Below are 19,415 nucleotides of genomic sequence, written 5' to 3' on the forward strand. Positions count from 1 at the left end.
CTAATCATCAAGCAGCTTTGCAACCCCCCTTTACTCCAACATTTCATTAATGTGTTGACTTCTACTCTGCTCATAGAATGCCATACCACTGGATATACACTACTGCAGATGGATACAGTAATCTTCTTTTGACTGCAGAGAAGCTGACTGACCTGACATGTGCATGATAGCTGAATGTTGATTACATCTGCCAGGTTTGGGTGTTTTTACCCATTTGATTGTGGTGTAGAACTGCACAATGGGGCACTGGTAATAGTGGAGTCCTGTGATCTCTAAGTGCCCTTCTAGTTATCTTTGTTTTGAGAAACTTCATCAGGTTCCTTTCTGCCCAGCTTTTGCCCTTTCCAAGCTGATATCAAACCGCAGGCCCGTCAGTGACTGATGGTCCTGGCATACACTCGCTCTGCTCCTCTGTATTTCCTCGTTGGCTCTCTGCATCAACAGACGCTCCTCATCTCGGCTTCATTTCAGGATATTCATCATATTCTCAAGCAGAAGAAAAGGCGACTCGTTTGAAAGGTCAGGCTCATTTGTTTCATGTGAGATATTCAGTGTAATAAACAGTGATAAACGGCGAATGGGCCTCACTGGGGCTCACTGGGGCTGATTGCCATGTGACTGCATTTCACACACATACACACATGTACCGCACTGTGCCTCATTGCTCCTTTAAATGCCACCCGCCGGGGCTGCTGGCACGCCGTACCTCGTCCCTGTGATGCTTTTCTGCTACGCCACGCTGCTTAATGATGGCTCCAGCCTGGCCGGAGCGGCCAGGCTCCATATTCTGAGAATAATTGACAATTAGGGAGATGGAGGGGCAAGCTAAATGCCACCCCACACTCAATACAGAGACTCCATCTCTGATTGTGAAACAGGGAATGGAGAATGGGTGGTGGAGGGGTTATACAACAAAGCTCTGCGGGAGCAGCGGTTCATATCTTCTATCTGGATCGATTGCACTGCACATGCAGAGAATTTACAGAGCAGTGTGAGAAGGGGGGAGACACGGGACAGAGGCAGAAATGTGTTGATACAGGTGATAAAATACAGGGAAACCAGTGTAAAAGCTAGTTCTACTCTAACGCAGAGAAGAAGGGAACGATCTGAGGGACAGAAAAAGTCAGATGATCCTTTAAATGCTCAATGATTTACTTTCGTACAGCCACTAATTACAGAGATTCAGACAGCATCTACCGGAGACTCTCCACCCATCCCTAACCTTCAACCAAACCGTGGTCTTTATGTAATCTCAGTCAAATTATTTTTATACCTAAACCTAAATCAGTTGTCCATGTTGTGATACTGCAACCACATTTCCCACACTGCGTTTTAATTTTGAGGTGAAATGAAGTAAAAAGCCTTTTGAGTCGAGGGGAGACGGACTGTTGTGTTCAGTCAAGTCTGACTGTGCGAGAGACGGTGGAGGTTAATTTCTGTGCTCTGTTTTTGATCTGAAATCCATCGATTCAGACTGCAGCTGGATAAAACCTATTGAAACCAAAAGTGAGCATTCCAATATGTGATCCAGATGAGCCATAATCAGCAGCACTTATGAGCACTGTGTGCTGACAGATCCAATCAGAGGAAAAACTGAAAGTGAACATTCAGAGCCGCCTGAATGCAGAGCTCCTTGTTTAAAATATTGGCCATATTTGGTGAGGAAGAACATTTAAGATGAGAATTGTAGGAGGCATCGAGATTTATAGATTGCACAGAACTTCTGTATACACTAACAAAACTAAATCTTCCTCCTGATTGTCCTTTGTGGCCAGGATGTGTAATCATGTGTCATGAATAACACTTTTTTGTCTTTTAATCAAATGTAATAAAAAAATATTCTCTTCTTTTGATCGGCCATTAAGGACAACATTTCCATCTGTGTTCTTCATCATCTCAATCCACATCCATCTAGCTATGATTTCTGGCAACACACAAATCCAAATCCAATTTATTTATATAGCACATTTAAAAACAAAAGGTTTGCCCAAAGTGCTGTACAAAAACAAAGTGTAAAACACAAGATAAAACCACTGACACTTACATAAAACATAATAAAACACATAAACTATCAATATAAACACAACACATACAAATATCAACTCACGCCAGTCTGAACTCTATCGAAAAAAGGTGTGTTTTCAAAAGCGTCTTAAAAACAGGAAACGAAGATGCTTGTCTAATATTTAAAGGCAGCGTATTCCAAAGTTTTGGGGCCATAATTGAAAAGGCTCGCTCTCCTCTGCATTTGAGCCTTGATTTTGGGACAACCAACAGCAGCTGGTCAGCTGATCTGAGGGTCCGTGAAGGAATATAAGGCTGAAGTAACTCGGAAAGGTATGGGGGAGCGAGACCATTAAGGCATTTATAAACCACTGTTAGGACTTTGAAATTAATTCTGTGATGAACAGGAAGCCAGTGAAGAGAAGACAGGATAGGTGTTACATGTTCATTCCTGTGGGTACCAGTTAAGAGGCGGGCAGCAGCATTTTGAACAAGCTGAAGACGAGCAAGAGAACCTTGGCTGACTCCAACATAAAGTGCATTGCAATAGTCAAGCCGTGTTGAAATAAAGGCATGTATTACGTTCTCCATGTCACGTCTTGACAAAACTGGCTTCAGCTTTGCTATTTGCCTCAGCTGGAAAAAGCTTTTTTGCAACACCGAATTAATATGTTTGTTCAATTTAAAATCTGAGTCCATAATGACTCCCAAGTTTGTCACATGCTGCTTGATATAAGACCCTAGCCAACCACAATTTACGATCGGGTTGCATGAAATATTATTAGGTCTAAATACAATCACCTCCGTTTTACTCTCATTGAAACTCAAAAAGTTCAGAGCCATCCAAGCTTTGACATCTTCAAGGCAGTTTAAAAGGATTTGGATGGAGCCTGGGCCATTTGGTGCTAAAGGCAAATAAATTTGGCAGTCGTCTGCGTAACAGTGAAAGGATATTTCATGTTTTCTTTAAATAGACCCCAAAGGGAGCAGGTATAATGAAAAAAGAAGAGGGCCAAGGATTGAGCCCACAAGAAAGGGGGGCTGAGGTAGACTTGTAGTCAAGACCGCCTAATCCGAGACCAAGACAAGACCAAGACCAGAGGGTATTGAGACCAAGACAAGACCAAGACCAAGTAGACGAGACCAAGACCGAGACCAAGTTGAGACGAGACCAAGACCAAGACCGGCACAAAAAAAGTCTTTAAACTGCAGCCAGATGCTGCTTCGTTTACGGGTGTCAGGCATATTTATGTGTTTTTGCTTTCGCACAGCCCTCCTCACCGCTGTCTACTGTCTCACTCACTTACTGAGAGGACAGACGCATGCTCCACTTGACTGTCGCGTCTCTCACCCTCTCTGTTTTTCACATAATGATGTTATCCTATATCCTCGCATGTGATTGGCCACAATATGGAGGGATTGGAGCATAGCTAAGCCACTGTGTGAGAGCTGAGCAGCGAAAGGAAATTAAGTAAGATAAGATAAGATAAGATAAGATAACCTTTATTAGTCCCACACGTGGGAAATTTGTTTTGTCACAGCAGGAAGTGGACAGTGCAAAAGTTATGAAGCAAAAATTAGAATAAAATAAAATAAGAATAAATACAGTACACAACTGTACAGAATAGAATAAAATACTATATACAGTAGAATAAAATAGAATAAAATATACAATAAGATAAAAATAGAATACAAATGCTATATACAACTGAGTAAAAATACAACGATGCCAGAAAAGATTATTGCACATTAGTGTTATTGCACATGTGTGGATGTGTGTGTTTGATCAGCTGCAAAAGTCTTTATTGTGGAGTCTTACAGCAGTGGGGAGGAAAGACCTGCGAAATCTCTCCGTCCCCACACCGTGGGTGCCGCAGTCTCCCACTGAAGGAGCTGCTCAGTGCTGTCACAGTCTCATGCATGGGGTGGGAGATGTTGTCCAATAGGGATGACAGCTTAGCCACCATTCTCCTGTCACTCACCACCTCCACTGGGTCCAGAGGGCATCCTAGAACAGAGCTGGCCCTTCGGATCAGCCTGTTCAGTCTCTTCCTGTCCCCAGCAGAGATGTTGCTGCCCCAGCAGACCACACCATAAAAGATGGCTGAGGCCACCACAGAGTCATAGAAGGTCTTCAGGTGTGGGCCCTCCACTCCAAACAACCTGAGTCTCCGCAGCAGGTACAGTCTGCTCTGCCCTTTCCTGTAGAGGGCGTCTGAGTTATGAGTCCAGTCCAGTTTGCTGTTCAGATGAACACCAAGGTACCTGTAGCTGTCCACAGCCTCGATGTCCATACCTTGGATGTTCAGTGGTTGCAGTGGAGGATGTTTGTGCCTGCGGAAGTCTACCACCAGCTCCTTGGTTTTACTGGCATTGATCTGGAGGTAGTTCAGCTGGCACCAGTCCACAAAGTCTTGAGTCAGTCCTCTCACTCCTTGTCGTCCCCATCAGTGATGAGGCCGACTATTGCAGAGTCACCAGAGAACTTCTGCAGGAAGCACTGGGTGGAGTTGTGGGAGAAGTCTGCAGTATAGATGGTGAAGAGGAACGGAGCCAGAACCGTTCCCCTGTGGGGCCCCCTGCACTGCAGGCGACCCTGTCCGACACACAGCCCTGAGTCCTCACATACTGTGGTCGGTCGGTGAGGTAGTCCAAAATCCAGGTAGTAAGGTGATGGTCCACTCCAGAGTTCTCCAGCTTGTCCTTCAGAACCGAGGGAAGAATGGTGTTGAAGGCACTGGAGAAATCAAAGAACATGATTCTCACAGTGCTCCCAGCGGTTTCCAGGTGAGCGAGGGAACGATGTAGGAGGTGAATGATGGCATCATCCGCTCCAATGCCAGGCTGGTAGGCAAACTGAAGTGGGTCCAGTGATGAGCTCACAAGGCGCGAAGCTGAGCCAGGACCAGCCGCCCAGGGTCTTCATCAGGTGGGATGTCAGAGCCACCGGCCTGTAGCTGTTGAGGTCCTTGGGGCGTGAAGTCTTTGGCACTGGTACAACACAGGAGGTTTTCCAGAGCTGTGGGACTCGTCCCAGCCTCAGGCTCAGGTTGAAGAGGTGCTCCATCACCCCACACAGTTGGTCCGCGCAGGACCTGACGACCCTCGAGCTGATGCCATCTGGACCCGCTGCTTTCTTGGCTTTAATCCTCCTCAGTTCCCTCCTAACCTGGGTGGTTGAGAGAGACAGGCTGGAGCCTTGTGTTGAGTGTGTATTGGATGCTGTTGTTGGGGTGGGAGGGGTGAGCAGGGTGAATAGAGGAGGTGTGAAGTGTCTGAGGTGTCAGAGGTGGAACAGCAGCAGTGGGGTTGGGTGAGTCTGCAGCCGATGTTGGAGACTGCCTCATGGCTGAATCAAATCTGTTGAAGAAATGATTCAGTTCATTTGCCCACCTCACATCCCTCCCAGGCAGAGAGTTCTGATGTTTGTGGCCTGAGATGGTTCTGAGGCCTCCAGACTTCACCAACGTTATTTTGCTGAAGCTGGTTCTCCATCTTCTGCCTGTAGCTGTCCTTCCCATTCCTTATCAGTCCCCTCAGCTCTCTCTGCACCCTTTTCAACTCCTCTTTGTCTTTGGATTTGAAGGCCCTCCTCTTCTGCTTGAGGACAGCTTTAATTTCTGGGGTAATCCAAGGTTTGTTGTTGGAGAAACACCGTACAGTCCTGGTAGGTACGGTGTTATCCACACAGAAATTAATATAGTCAGTAATGCATGTAGTAAGGCTGTCGATGTCCTCTCCGTGGTCGTCACAGATCACCTCCCACACAGTCGACTCAAAACAATCCTTAAGAGCCTCCTCGCCTCCTCCGACCATCTCTGCACTGTGCGGGTGGCTGGTGGCTCCCTGCGCACTAAGGGCTCATACACAGGGACAAGGTGCACCAGGTTATGATCAGATCTGCCCAGGGGAGGGAGAGGTGATGAACTGTATGCCTCTTCTGCATTGGCATACAGTAAGTCCAGTGTTTTATTGTCTCTGGTTGGGCAGGTCACATACTGGGTGAAGGTGGGCAGTGTGGAGTCCAGTGAGGCATGATTGAAGTCCCCTGATATTATGAGAAGGGCTCTCGGAGATTGTGTTTGCAGTCTGCTGACCACAGAGTGGAGAGAGTCACATGCTGCATCTGCGTTGGCCGAGGGGGGGACATACGCTGTTATCGCGATAACATGCGAGAATTCCCGGGGCAGGTAGGTAAGTGAGGGTAGAAATGACTGAAAGATTATTAGGCTCTGTTTTGAGTTTTGTTCAAAAAAGAATGACTTCATATAGGAAAAAAAAAATCACATATGCAGGACACCTTAAACTAGTTTTTTAATTAAGCAGCAAGGCAGAACAAAGTCGGGGCTGCATCAAGACACAGGGACTAAACCCCAATTCAACCAGACCCAGAACTGATCCAGAATTAAAACAGGACTACAACAGTTCAAAATCAGGACTACTTAGGACTTAACCAAAACAGAACCAGAATCAAAAGTAGATGATAGTAGCACTAAAATCATCATAGACCTGCACTACACTTATTTTTTAATTCTACCAAAGTACACTATTTAGATTCAGAAAAGTTTATATAATTATTTAGCCTTGTTGTGCAAACAAGCCTGCATAACTTAATAAATATAGAATTTGAAAAGTAACAAATGGTATCTAAAAAGTTACACTAGGCACTAGATACATGTTCTGATGAGTTTTGGCAAACAACCATTTGACTAACATGTGTGTCTCACCTGCTCTTGTTCCATCTCTGTCCTGTCCTCATTCTCCTCTCTCTCTCCCTCTCTCTCCCTCTCTGTTCCTCTCTCTCCCTCTTTGTGCTGACAATCAAGCCAAACACCAACATCATCAAATATACAGTGGAAACCAGATATTTACATACTCTTCAGATAAAAACACAAACACTTTTTTAATTGTAACATCAAATCAGACTAAATGTTTATTTTTTTAGAATGATAAATATAAAAAACATATTTGTTAACTTTAAGAGTAAAGAGAGAAACTATCTGTATTTCTTAATTGCAAATGGCACCAAATTGTATTCAAAATTGAGCCACACGTATGGAGGTCCACAATTCTTTTCCTGGTGTTTTGGTTGACATCTCGTGATTTTCCCATGTCAAAGAAACAGGCTCTGTGTTTTGCCTTATATGCGTCCACAGGTGTGTCACCAATTTACTCACATGGACTCTACTAACCTATCAGAAGCTTCTTAAGCTCAGAATGGAATCGTCTGGAGTTTTCTTAATAATTAACAATAAACTTAGTGTATATGTACTCCTAAATTTGATGAAAGTGATTAAAATAGACAGCTCTCTCTTTTTATTCTGACATTTAACTAATTCAAAAGATATTTCAACATTTATTTATCTAAAATAAAACAAGTTTACTCTAAATTGATGTTTAACAGTAAAAAAAAAAAGTTTTTATGTTTTCTCCCTAAAGTGTGTGTAAATATCTGGTTTTAACTGTGGATATACTGCTGTGTATTGAAATTCCTCGTTTTGCATAGAAATATACTGAACAACATACAAAGCATAATATATAAAATAACATCTACCTGAGTTTTTTCTTTGAAAGAAGCTCCTTATGTCCATTGTTGTGTTCATCAGTACATAACTGAAACTGATTCAGAGAGTTTGTTTAGCCGTGGAGGGTAAGAACTGAAAATATGAAATGTAAGCTAAGACTCTAAAAAAACAGCATTGTTGTTCGGCTTTTTATTTATCCATTTGTTGATTCACTCGAAGAGCAAGTAACGCAACCAAGTGATCAGTTTGATATCAATCTTTTGTGATACACTGTCATATTTACATTATTTGTACAGTACGCTCCGCTGATGGTTGACTCCAAATCTCCCGAACACTATGTCGATTTCAGAACGCAAGACCGAGACCAAGACCGAGACCAAGACCAAGACCACGTAAAAGTGGTCTCGAGACATCCAACTCTAGGCCGAGGTGGACTCAAAATTTTCAACTTTAACACTAAACATTCTGCAACTCAAATATGAGAACAAGTGCAGAAATACAACCCCAAGAACAAGTGCAGAAATACAAATAGAGATTGTGAAAACAAAAGCACAAAGCCGAGTAGTTTGAATACCCTGAGGCTGAGCAGGATCTGACAGATCACACAGGTTCACAGGCAGGAAACAGATCTGTGCTGTAGCTCAAGGCTACAAGTCACCACCATCAGTAAAATCTCTTACATTCACATAAAGGAGGAAATGACATATGGATAAAGACCCATAACCACCCGCTCATCCAACCGAAAAGCTCTGTCCATCACTCCGTCGCTGCGTCTGCCTGTATCTGTCGATCCGGTCCTCCATATGGAGTTACAGCTTCGTGAGTCAGCGGTGCGGTGACCCTTGACGAGCCTTTTTTCTCCCTTTTCCACATTTTGTTTCTTATTTTTTAAAGACAACATTTCCCCGTGGATATATTTTACATCCTTCTGTTCAAAGTGTGTCAGTTGTGCTTTGTAGTTTTTGCTATTACGTGTTAATTTAAGGCTGAAGTAGGCAAAAAAAAAAAAGCCAGAATAACATTACAGCATCTTTCCTACTGCTCTCCACTCTCTGCCCTGAGCACGTGTGTCAGCATACGACACCAACACATCGTAACAAACCACTACAACACACTTACATGTTCAAGGAAATTAAGTTAGCGGATTATACACACAGAACAAGAACAAAGAGTCTGAAATCCAGCTGTTACCAACTGCGTAACTACGGTTTTATGAATATGCTTCATCCATATGAAGACGCTTTTTTAATATTCATTATCAGACTCTCCTTTTAATGAGTTTTCTTGCTTTTCTGGGTTACTCTACAAAGCTGGAAAAACACCTTTTCTTGCAGGATTTTCCGGCATTTATTAGACTTTCTACTACCAGCAGCCACATGCACACAGATCTGCATTTGTAAAACGTCCAATGGAAACTTCACTTCTGTAAAAACACTGAGTCAAAGTGTCGCTCATTGGCGAGATTTTGTATGCAAACCAGGTGCAGTCTAGTTTCCTTTCAAACCACTTCATCTATAAGACATAGAAAGGTTTTTTTTGGAGGTTTTGCCCAATCATGGCCCAAAATTACCACCCACTGAAGCCTTTTCTCTGCCAAAGCAGTTTCCTTCCCACCTGCCTCATCTACTTCAGGGAGAATTTGGACCTCCAAAGAATGCAGCAGTGAACATTAGAATAACATGAGAGAAAAGATAGGACTGCCAGACTGTGAATGTGATAGTAATGTGGACAGTTATGTATTCCACCAGGACTAACTATAGTGGCATGCATTAATAAATGAGCTTCAGACCAAAACTCCACAGAGTAGAACATACATCACCACTGAAACATGTTCTAAAGGTGTAGTTACTAGTGCTGTCAGCGTTAATCTCGTTAAAATGACGTTAACGCCTTAACCGCATCTCGCTAACAGAGATTTGCTGCGTTAATGCGGTTAAGGCGTTAATGTCATTTTAATGAGATTAACGCTGACAGCACTAGTAGTTACTTCTTCTATACCATCCCAGTCCAATGGAAGTCTTAGTTTCAGGGGAGAGTGTTGTAGTGATGGAAACCTAAATTCTTATTCTGTTAACTGCTGAAATGTTCTTCAAACCTTCTCTGAGCTTTCAAGCCCGATGTTTGAAGATGTTCAGTAGAAGCTGTTGGATGCTGCTCAACAGTTCCTTCTGCTTTCTTGCCCATGCCTCTAACACTTCCATATCCTCTGTGTCTCCTTGTAGGACTACAGAGTGAACATCTTCTTGAGACAGCAGTGGAACGACCCTCGGCTGGCCTACAGTGAATACCCAGACGACTCGCTGGACCTCGACCCCTCCATGTTGGACTCCATCTGGAAACCTGACTTGTTCTTTGCCAACGAGAAGGGGGCCAACTTTCATGAGGTCACCACCGACAACAAGCTGCTACGCATCTCTAAAAATGGCAACGTGCTCTACAGCATACGGTGAGTGGAGGATTGTTTTATATTCCAAATGTGAGAGAGAGTGGTTATTAAACTGCTCACTGCAGTATCTTTGTTAAGATTTCTGACTGTCTCCTGCTGACAGAAACTGAGAGCAGTGACCTCATCACAGGTGAAGGTGAAAGTTTGGGTGAAGAGCTCAGCCAGTTGGGAGGGGCTCAGAGTAGAAAAGGAGCACATTAATGTGGTTTGGACATCTGTCTAGGATGCCTCCAGGATGCTTCCTGGGCTGGTTCAGACCCGTCCTACTAGTAGGAGATCTTGTGGCCGACTATGTCTTGGCTCTTTAGGAACACCCAAGTATCAGCCAGTGGAGCAGGAGGAATTCAATTCAATTTTTCAATTCAATTCAATTTTATTTATATAGCGCCGCATCACAACAGCAGTCGCCTCAAGGCGCTTTATATTGTACAGTAGATACAGAGAAAAACCCAACAATCACATGACCCCCTATGAGCAAACACTTTGGCGACAGTGGGAAAGAAAAACTCCCTTTTAACAGGAAGAAACCTCCGGCAGAACCAGGCTCAGGGAGGGGCGGCCATCTGCTGCGACCGGTTGGGGTGAGATAAGGAAAACAAGATGAAAGACATGCTGTGGAAGAGAGACAGAGATTAATAGTCTGAGCCTCTCTGCTTAGACTGTGGCCTGGACTCGGATGGACTGATAGCGAGCTCAGTGCTCCTACAGATAGATCACACCTGTACATGAACAAATGTGTTTGGCACAACAAAGCATTCAGACCATCTTTCTGCTTGCTACAACTGCTGGACAGGACGGGTAAAAGAGCACATCAGGAACTTTATAATTTAGAGAAGAGCGATAAAGAAAAGTTTCACACCGGAATGAAGAAGAGGGTTTATAGGATGGGATGTTGTACTGAAACAATCAGTTATAAAACTGTGATAGGAAATAAAAAGTGACTGTCCTGCTCTGACTTCCTGTTTATTGCATTTCACATACCTCCCTCCTCTGCTTCAGAATTCTATTATTGCGTCAATGTTGGAGGTTTTTATTTCCTCCTGAGCTCTACTTGCTCACTTTTTTTCTCTTTTTATCTCCAAGACATTCTTTTCAAGGCTCTCAGAGTTATAGCCTCCTTCAGCTGACAAACCTTTTAGCCTGCCGGAGCCTCCTCCTTGCTTTTATTGCGTTTGCTCGGGGGCAAATGAAAAAACGCAGCAGCCATGGTAATCTACTCTGCCTGTTAGTATTCCAGCAGTGTGCCTGATCCATTATCAACCTCAGTTTTCACCTTCATGTCCAGCAGCAGGAGGAGGAGTGAGATTGGCCCTTCTGCATTCTGCCTCCTCTGCTGCTTTCATTTTTTTAAACTTGACAACATCAGAATGAACCCTCGGTTGATCAGCTTGATCTCAGAGGCGACGACACGACTCGGGATATTAAACCATCCCGGGGGAAGGGGGAAAAGTGGGTGCTGTAAATGCTGTTTGCTTTTTTCTATCATCATCACTCATCGGCAGAGCAGCACAAGGGGAAGTCATGACTGATGCTTGCTTCTCCTCCGAGATGAAAGCAAAGTTTCTGAGACTGGATGGCCATACTCGCATGTAGTGCAATCTCCCGCTGCACTTAAGACACAAGCACAGGCTAGCACTGAAGTAATATAGAGTCCCATTGGTGCATGGGGGGTACTTTATCAAAGGGAGAATTTATGCACTGGCACCAGTTTGCAACTGCAGTCAGCAACACCCTACAAAACAAGAGGGTGACCCCGAAAGATCAGACTGTCCCCCATTAGCAGCACTCCGCCACAGTAGAGACAAACTCTGTTTCAACAGGAGGAGGCCCCCAGCAGCACCAGGATCGGGGGGGGGGGCACAAACGGCAAACCTGAGACCCAGCAGCTGCAGAGAGCACTCACTTTCACAGACAGTGAAGTTAAGAGTGTCAGAAATATCAGGTGTGGGTTTGATCATTTCTTCCCTCACTGAAATCACCTGAAGAAGAAATTTGATGGTTTCTTTTTGACGTAATCTCTGTAACCTCGTGCCTTCTCATTTCCACCCCACCGTCGCCGAGGCTCATTCTTCCCTCCAAGAATAAATGATGCTTCAGATACCCTCTATTCCACTCTAACTGGGGCCTGGCAATCTCACTCCTCTTTCCATTAGATCTGCTCAGGCTGTTCCATCCCAGCCGTTGCTATCTAGGCGAGCTGCAGACAGATCTCAGAGACTCTGAGAGAAAATAACTTAAACCTGGAGATTTTATGGACCTCATTGAATCTTCTATCAGGCATTTGCCTCCAGCTTAACTTCAGCAAAAATGGAATTTTTCCATGACAAAATCTGCCTGCTCCATGCACTAGGAAATGATTTTCCACCCTCGCCTCCTTCACTGGTGACATCTCTCTACCTCATGACTTTGCTCGCTTCTTCACTAAGAAGGTAACAGATGTTAGAGGTCAAGTCAGTGAATCTCCTCCCACTGAAGATGTGTCACCACTTTTCTGATCAGGATGTGTCCAATTATCAACTCTTGAGTTATCGCCTAGAATTAAGGCATCTCACCCCTGGTCGTACCAAACATCCTCCATCCATACATCTGGCTCCTTTCACACGTATGTTGTGTAGATCCTGACTCGTGAGAGCTGATCCATCAGCTGTTCACTGAAGCCTTGCCAGAAATGTATCAGTGGAAGGGCGGCTGTCAGGAAGACATTCTTAATGAAGAGAAGCATTTTTCAGCAGGACAATGATCCGAAACACCTGGATAGAAGCATAGTATGGATGGGTCTCCCCAGAGCCCGGACCTCAACTTTATCAAAGCAGTGTGGGATCATCCTGACAGAGAGCAGGGCAAAAGGCGGAAACATCCATTCAGCTTTGAATGTCCTTCAAGAAGCCTGCAGAACTTTTAATAAAAGTGGTTATACCAATCATTCTCTGTCAAGCTTGTAAGAGTTGCAAAAACTGTTTTTGCCTCATGTGCTGTATTTCCATGTATGTTTCAATAAAGTGCTGCAGCTGTTTCCCATTTTCCCAGCGACATGGAGGTGCACCCCCAAAAATACAGATATGCAATCTTCACATTTACCATCAGCAGTGCTGAAAAAAGATTTTTCCATGTCATCCATCTTGTAATTAATTTGAAGTCCAGCTTTGTTTTACAGTCTCGGAGAACAATGTAAAGCACTTCCTCTGTCAGCATTTAGGTGTCACAGAGCGGCAGAAACCACCGAGCTGAGTCCGTCCCTGAGAAAGTGGGACATCGGTGAAAGCTGCATCACGTATGTAGCACGAATTCAGCATCCAGTGAGGCACTTGTAACAATGTGCAGACGAGGCAAAGTTTATCTGGAGCATCGGGTGGACTGGACGTGTGTCGTAGCAGAAGGAATGAGCGTGTGCAGTGAAATCACCTCCTGCCTCCCTCCTGCACTTCACAACAGCTCGCTCAGCTCACACTCTGCACACACCAAATTGAACTTGGTGCTTTTTCCAGGTTTTCTCCCTGAAATTAAAACCGCAGCGTAACATTTGATGCAGAGAACACTTTGATATTTATCGTTATCTGGTAGGAAGCATGTCACCTGGATGTACGTGCTCCGAGTTTTGAGGTTAAGATTAAGTGAAATTAGCAAAACTATTATTTGTCATTTTTGACAATCTGCCAGTTTATCGATTACTTGAAAGATTGAAACAGTAGATTGTAGTAGTGATAGTCTCTACTGAGTTCAGTCTATAATTCCAAGGAGTAGATTTTTCGACAGCTTCTCTCATTAAAAAACTCCTCAAACAAGTTTTATTTTAGCTGATGGATGGAATTGCATGTTTTAATTTCACTAATGGTTCTTTTTACTTATAAAATTGCTTTTTGCATCATTTCTGGGAAAAACAGATTTTTTCCAGAGATCCCCCCCCCGCCATGTGTCAGCAGTAATTAGTTTCCATGGCTGAGAGTCAGAAACTTAAAGCGTCTCCACCACATTTTAATTTACATGGCTCGCTCTTGCATGAAGCTGATTCTCATGTTCTTACATGTCAATTCAATTCAATTCAATTTTATTTATATAGCACCAAATCACAACAACTGTCACCTCAAGGCGCTTTATATTGTAAGGTAGACCCTACAATAATACACACAGAGAAAAACCCAACAATCATATGACCCCCTATGAGCAAGCACTTTGGCGACAGTGGGAAGGAAAAACTCCCTTTTAACAGGAAGAAACCTCCGGCAGAACCAGGCTCAGGGAGGGGCGGGGCCATCTGCCGCGACCGGTTGGAGTGAGAGAAGGAAAACAGGATAAAAGACATGTTGTGGAAGAGAGCCAGAGAATAACAAGTATGATTCAATGCAGAGAGGTCTATTAACACATAGTGAGTGAGAAAGGTGACTGGAAAGGAAAAACTCAATGCATCATGGGAATCCCCGGCAGCCTATGCCTATTGCAGCACTAAGGGACAATTCAGGGTCACCTGATCCAGCCCTAACTATATGCTTTAGCAAAAAGGAAAGTTTTAAGCCTAATCTTAAAAGTAGAGATAGTGTCTGTCTCCTGAATCCAAACTGGAAGCTGGTTCCATTCTACTTTTAAATACTCTAGGAACAACAAGTAAGCCTGCAGTGCGAGAACGAAGTGCTCTAATAGGGTGATATGGTACTACAAGGTCATTAAGATAAGATGGGGCCTGATTATTTAAGACCTTGTATGTGAGGAGCAGGATTTTGAATTCAATTCTGGATTTAACAGGAAGCCAATGAAGGAAGCCAAAACAGGAGAAATATGTCTCTCTTTCTAGTCCCTGTCAGGACTCTTGCTGCAGCATTTTGGATCAGCTGAAGACTTTTCAGCGAGTTTTTAGGACATCCTGATAATAATGAATTACAGTAGTCCAGCCTGGAAGTAATAAATGCATGAACTAGTTTTTCAGCGTCACTCTGAGACAGGATATTTCTAACTTTAGAGATGTTGGGCAAATGGAAGAAAGCAGTCTTACATATTTGTTTAATATGTGCGTTGAAGGACATGTCCTGGTCAAAAATGACTCCAAGGTTCCTCACAGCATTACTGGAGGCCAAAGTAATTCCATCCAGAGTAAGAATCTGTTTAGATACCATATTTCTAAGATTTTCAGGGCCGAGTAAAATAACCTCAGTTTGATCTGAATTGAGAAGTAGAAAGTTAGCGGCCATCCAGGTCTTTATGTCTTTAAGACATTCCTGCAGTTTAACTAATTGGTGTGTGTTAACTGGCTTCATGGACAGATAGAGCTGCGTGTCATCTGCATAGCACTGAAAATGTATGCTATGTCTTCTAAAGATGCTGCCTAAGGGAAGCATGTATGATGTAAACAGAATTGGTCCTAGCACTGAACCCTGTGGAACACCATAATTGACCTTAGTGTTTGAAGAGGACTCTCCATTTACATGAACAAATTGGAGTCTATTAGATAGATATGATACAAACCACTGCAGTGCAGTACCTGTAATACCTGCAGCATGTTCTAATCGCGCTAATAGAATATTATGGTCAACAGTATCGAACGCTGCACTAAGGTCTTGCAGGACAAGCACAGAGATGAGTCCACTGTCAGAGGCCATAAGAAGATCATTTGTAACCTTCACTAAAGCTGTTTCTGTGCTGTGATGAGCTGTGAAACCTGACTGAAACTCTTCAAATAAGCCATTCCTCTGCAGATGATCTGTTAGCTGTTTGACAACTACTCTTTCAAGGATTTTTGATATGAAAGGGAGGTTGGAGATTGGCCTATAATTAGCTAAGACAGCTGGGTCTAGAGATGGCTTTTTAAGTAAATATTTAACTACTGCCAGCTTGAAAATATTGTCGGTATTTTCTGCATGACCAATCTACACAAATTGGCCTCCTACTACTAATTATTGGACCTAAAGGTTTCCTTTTAACAGCCAAGAAGCTGCATTTATATTTTCCCAGTTTCTTGTCAGGAGCCGTCTCCTGTGTTGCCCATATATAAAAGGTGCTCACTGTTTGTATAAGCTAAATGATACCTGCATCAGTGTGAGCACTGTCAAACCTGCCTTTGGGTGATCAGTAAGACTTTTTTTTCCTAGTTTCTGAATTAATAAAATAAAAGTAAATTAATTAATGTCTCATACAGCATAGTTTTTTTTAATTAACATTCATTTTACCTTTACATTAAAGTTCCATACTGTCAGGAGAAGTTTAAGACTAGTCTCCAAAACATGCAAACCACAAAGGTACATGTGTACTTTATTTTGTGAGCCAAGAACTTCTTCTCTCCTATTCAGTCATAACAGGTCGCATTTATTTCAATATTCTTCAAACTGAAGGTGAGAGACTGTTTGTTGGGGATTATTTCCAGTCTGGATTAATCCACAGTCGGTGCTCCAGCTCAGTTTGAGGCAGCAGGAAGGTGTCATAGTGCACACTCTGCGGAGTGTGCGCTCAGGGTGATGAGAGGAATGTGGTGCAGTCAGTAAATAGATGGCTGTGTTTATTCAGTGAGTTATTCAGTGAACCATGCCACCAAACAAAAAGATAAAACAGACTCAATAAAAGAACGATAAAGCAAAGTTCAAATTGTTCAGGCAGTGTGGAAAGTTTCCTTTGGCACTAAAGGCACCAGTGACCCTTTCTGCCGACCGATTTCCAATTCTCATCAAAATTCAGTGTCAGTGACATAAAAACACGTTTGTGTTTAAATAGTTTCATATGAAAAACCTGAAAATGGCACCCGTCATCAGACGCTGTTTTTAATGATGGGCTGCTCAGTTAAATCCAGAGGAAGGAGCTTCAGACGAGTTCAGCTACTTTCATCTCCAGTCGAAATGAATGACGTTCCCACACAGGAGGGGAAGACTGGCGTTTCTCAGTTATGCTTACTAAATGAATTTATTGATTAGATCACTTATCAAACTTGTTGCATTTGTAATCAATTAAAGAACTAATTGCTCCGGCTTTCAGTTCATTCACACTTTCATGTGTTTGATGCTTTAATTGGTTTGGCTCAAATGAAGTGAATTTTTTTTCTCATCTCTGCAGAGCTCATTTATTATTTCTGCTGCTTTTATCTTAGCATAAACTGAGTTGTTTATCTTTTGTAAACTAATGATGATTCATTTAATCAGTTTTTCCACTGATGATTATTTCAGTCTGAAATTTTACACCTTGTGAGGTGTCGATGTGGCGATCTGATAAAACCCGAGGTAATCCTCTTACTCTAAAAGAGTGTGTGTGTGTGTGTGTGTGTGTGTGTGTGTGTGTGTGTTTGCAGAATAACGCTGGTCCTGGCCTGCCCCATGGATCTGAAGAACTTCCCAATGGACGTCCAGACCTGCATCATGCAGCTGGAGAGCTGTGAGTAATTACACACACACACACGCGCGCGCACACACACACACATCATTCGATCAGTAACAGCAGCTGGCAGAGTGAGAGATATGGTATAGATTTTTCTTGTGGTCTTTTTATTGTTGAGCGGACGTGAGAGGAATCCCAGGAGCGAGTGTGAAGTTCAGAGAGCGTCAGTACATCTGCAGAGGGTCAGTGATCGTAAATCAAAGACAGAACAATGCAGTCATCTCTGAGTTTGTGAAACAGACACCTAAACATCATAAAGTCGCTTGTTACTGCTGTTTATAAATAACACATTTACTAGTTAAGGCACTGGTTAGTTTTAGGGCATAAAGTAATTCTCTGTATATATTACTGATATTTACACTCCCCAGACACTTTATTAGGCACACCTGTTCATTAATGTTCATTAATCTAATCAGCCAATCACACGGCAGTAGCTCAGCGGTGAAGACGAGCCGCTGAAGTACAGACTGAGCACCATAATGATGAAGAAAGAATGTGGCATGGTTGTTGGTCTGATCTCCAACCATCTCTGAGCTCAGAGGAAATATCCAGCCAGCAGCAGCTCTGTGGGAGGAAATGACTCGCTGAGGTCAGAGGAGGATGGACAGACTGCTTGGAGCTGATAGGAAGGCAGCAATAACTCCAGTAACCACTCGCTACAACCAAAGTCTGCAGAAGAGCATCTCTGAACCTTGAAGCAGATGGGCTCCAGCAGCAGAAGACCACACCGGTGTCACTGCTGTCAGTAAGAACAGGACACTGAGGCTATGGCTCACACAGACTCTCAAACCTGGACAACAGAAGCTGGAGAAACGTTTCCTGGTCTGACGAGTTTAAAGCATGAATCCATCCTACCTGTGTCCGTGTTCAGGCTGCTGCTGGTGTGACTCTCAGTACCATCGTTTAAACTCCACAGCTTCCCCAAGTGCTGCTTTGGTCTTTTTTGCTTGATTTTCTTCTTTTCTGTGTTCCCTCTGTCCTCTTTCCTTTCTTTGTCTTCTCTTCTTTACGTCCTATTTTCTTTCTTCCTTCCATTCTTTTGCTTTTTTAATTGAAAACACAGAAGCCTTTAAAGTTTCCCGAACACTGAGCTCAGGCTTTCTCCCTCACTACTTCAGTGGATTTTATTGCCAATACAGAAAATATTTGATATGTTGTGCTGAACTGGCCTTTTAACCACTAAAACTGCAGGGTGTGACTTTGCACCCCTGCCAGGTACAGAGAGGTCCAGTTCCTCCTCAGAGGATGAGGACTGACCTCTTCAGCGATGAAATAGTCTAACCTCCCGCTCGTTGCTCTCTCCTCCAGTCGGCTACACCATGAACGACCTCATATTCGAATGGGACAAGAAGGGGGCCGTGCAGGTGGCCGACGGGCTGACGCTACCTCAGTTCATACTGAAAGAAGAGAAGGACCTGCGCTACTGCACCAAGCACTACAACACAGGTGAGAGAAACTGATGCAGCTGATGTCCACCAAACGTTTTTACTGCTTGTTGTAGGAGGAAGGTTGGGATACAGAGGTCTGAACCTGGAGACCTGCCCCAGTCTTCATCTTCACTTTTAGATGCTGTTTTCTCTCATATTCATTCCTTGGTTGGGTTCATATAAAATGATGTGGCTTGGCTGTATGCACAGTTCTGCATATTACTGGTGGAGTGAGAAACACATGGAGCAGCCAGGATCTTCGTTTGTGCTGCGGTTGGTTCGTTAGCGGAGCTACGGAGCAGCCAGAAAGGACCACGTACATACAGCATCTGTGTAGTGACGTGAAGCTGAAACCCCATCTTATCTTAATGACCTTATAGTACCATATCACCCCATTAGAGCTCTTCGCTCTCACACTGCAGGCTTACTTGTTGTTCCTGGAGTATTAAAAGTAGAATAGAAGGCAGAGTTTTCAGGCCCCTCTTCTGCGAGGCCTGAAGCTTCCAGTTTGGATTCAGGAGACAGACACTATCTCCGTTTTTAAGATTAGGCTTCAAACTTTCCTTTTTGCTAAAGCATATAGTTAGGGCTGGATCAGGTGACCCTGAATCCTCCCTTAGTTATACTGCATAGGCATAGGCTGCTGGGGGGATTCTTCGGAGGTTT

General features: G+C 43.5%; 1 protein-coding gene across 3 annotated transcripts in view; it reads left to right on the forward strand.

Annotated features, from left to right (window-relative positions):
- Positions 1 to 19,415, forward strand: part of glra1 (glycine receptor, alpha 1) — a 130,575-nt gene that overhangs the window by 63,699 nt on the left and 47,461 nt on the right. For all 3 annotated transcript variants that reach the window (XM_039621781.1, XM_039621786.1, XM_039621788.1), the window contains 3 exons: positions 9,752 to 9,975; positions 17,237 to 17,319; positions 18,631 to 18,768. In XM_039621781.1, coding sequence (XP_039477715.1) covers positions 9,752 to 9,975; positions 17,237 to 17,319; positions 18,631 to 18,768 — 445 coding nt within the window. The remainder of the gene's footprint in view (positions 1 to 9,751; positions 9,976 to 17,236; positions 17,320 to 18,630; positions 18,769 to 19,415) is intronic.

The sequence above is a fragment of the Oreochromis aureus genome, linkage group 2 (assembly GCF_013358895.1).
Source record: "Oreochromis aureus strain Israel breed Guangdong linkage group 2, ZZ_aureus, whole genome shotgun sequence".
Lineage (NCBI taxonomy): Eukaryota > Metazoa > Chordata > Actinopteri > Cichliformes > Cichlidae > Oreochromis > Oreochromis aureus.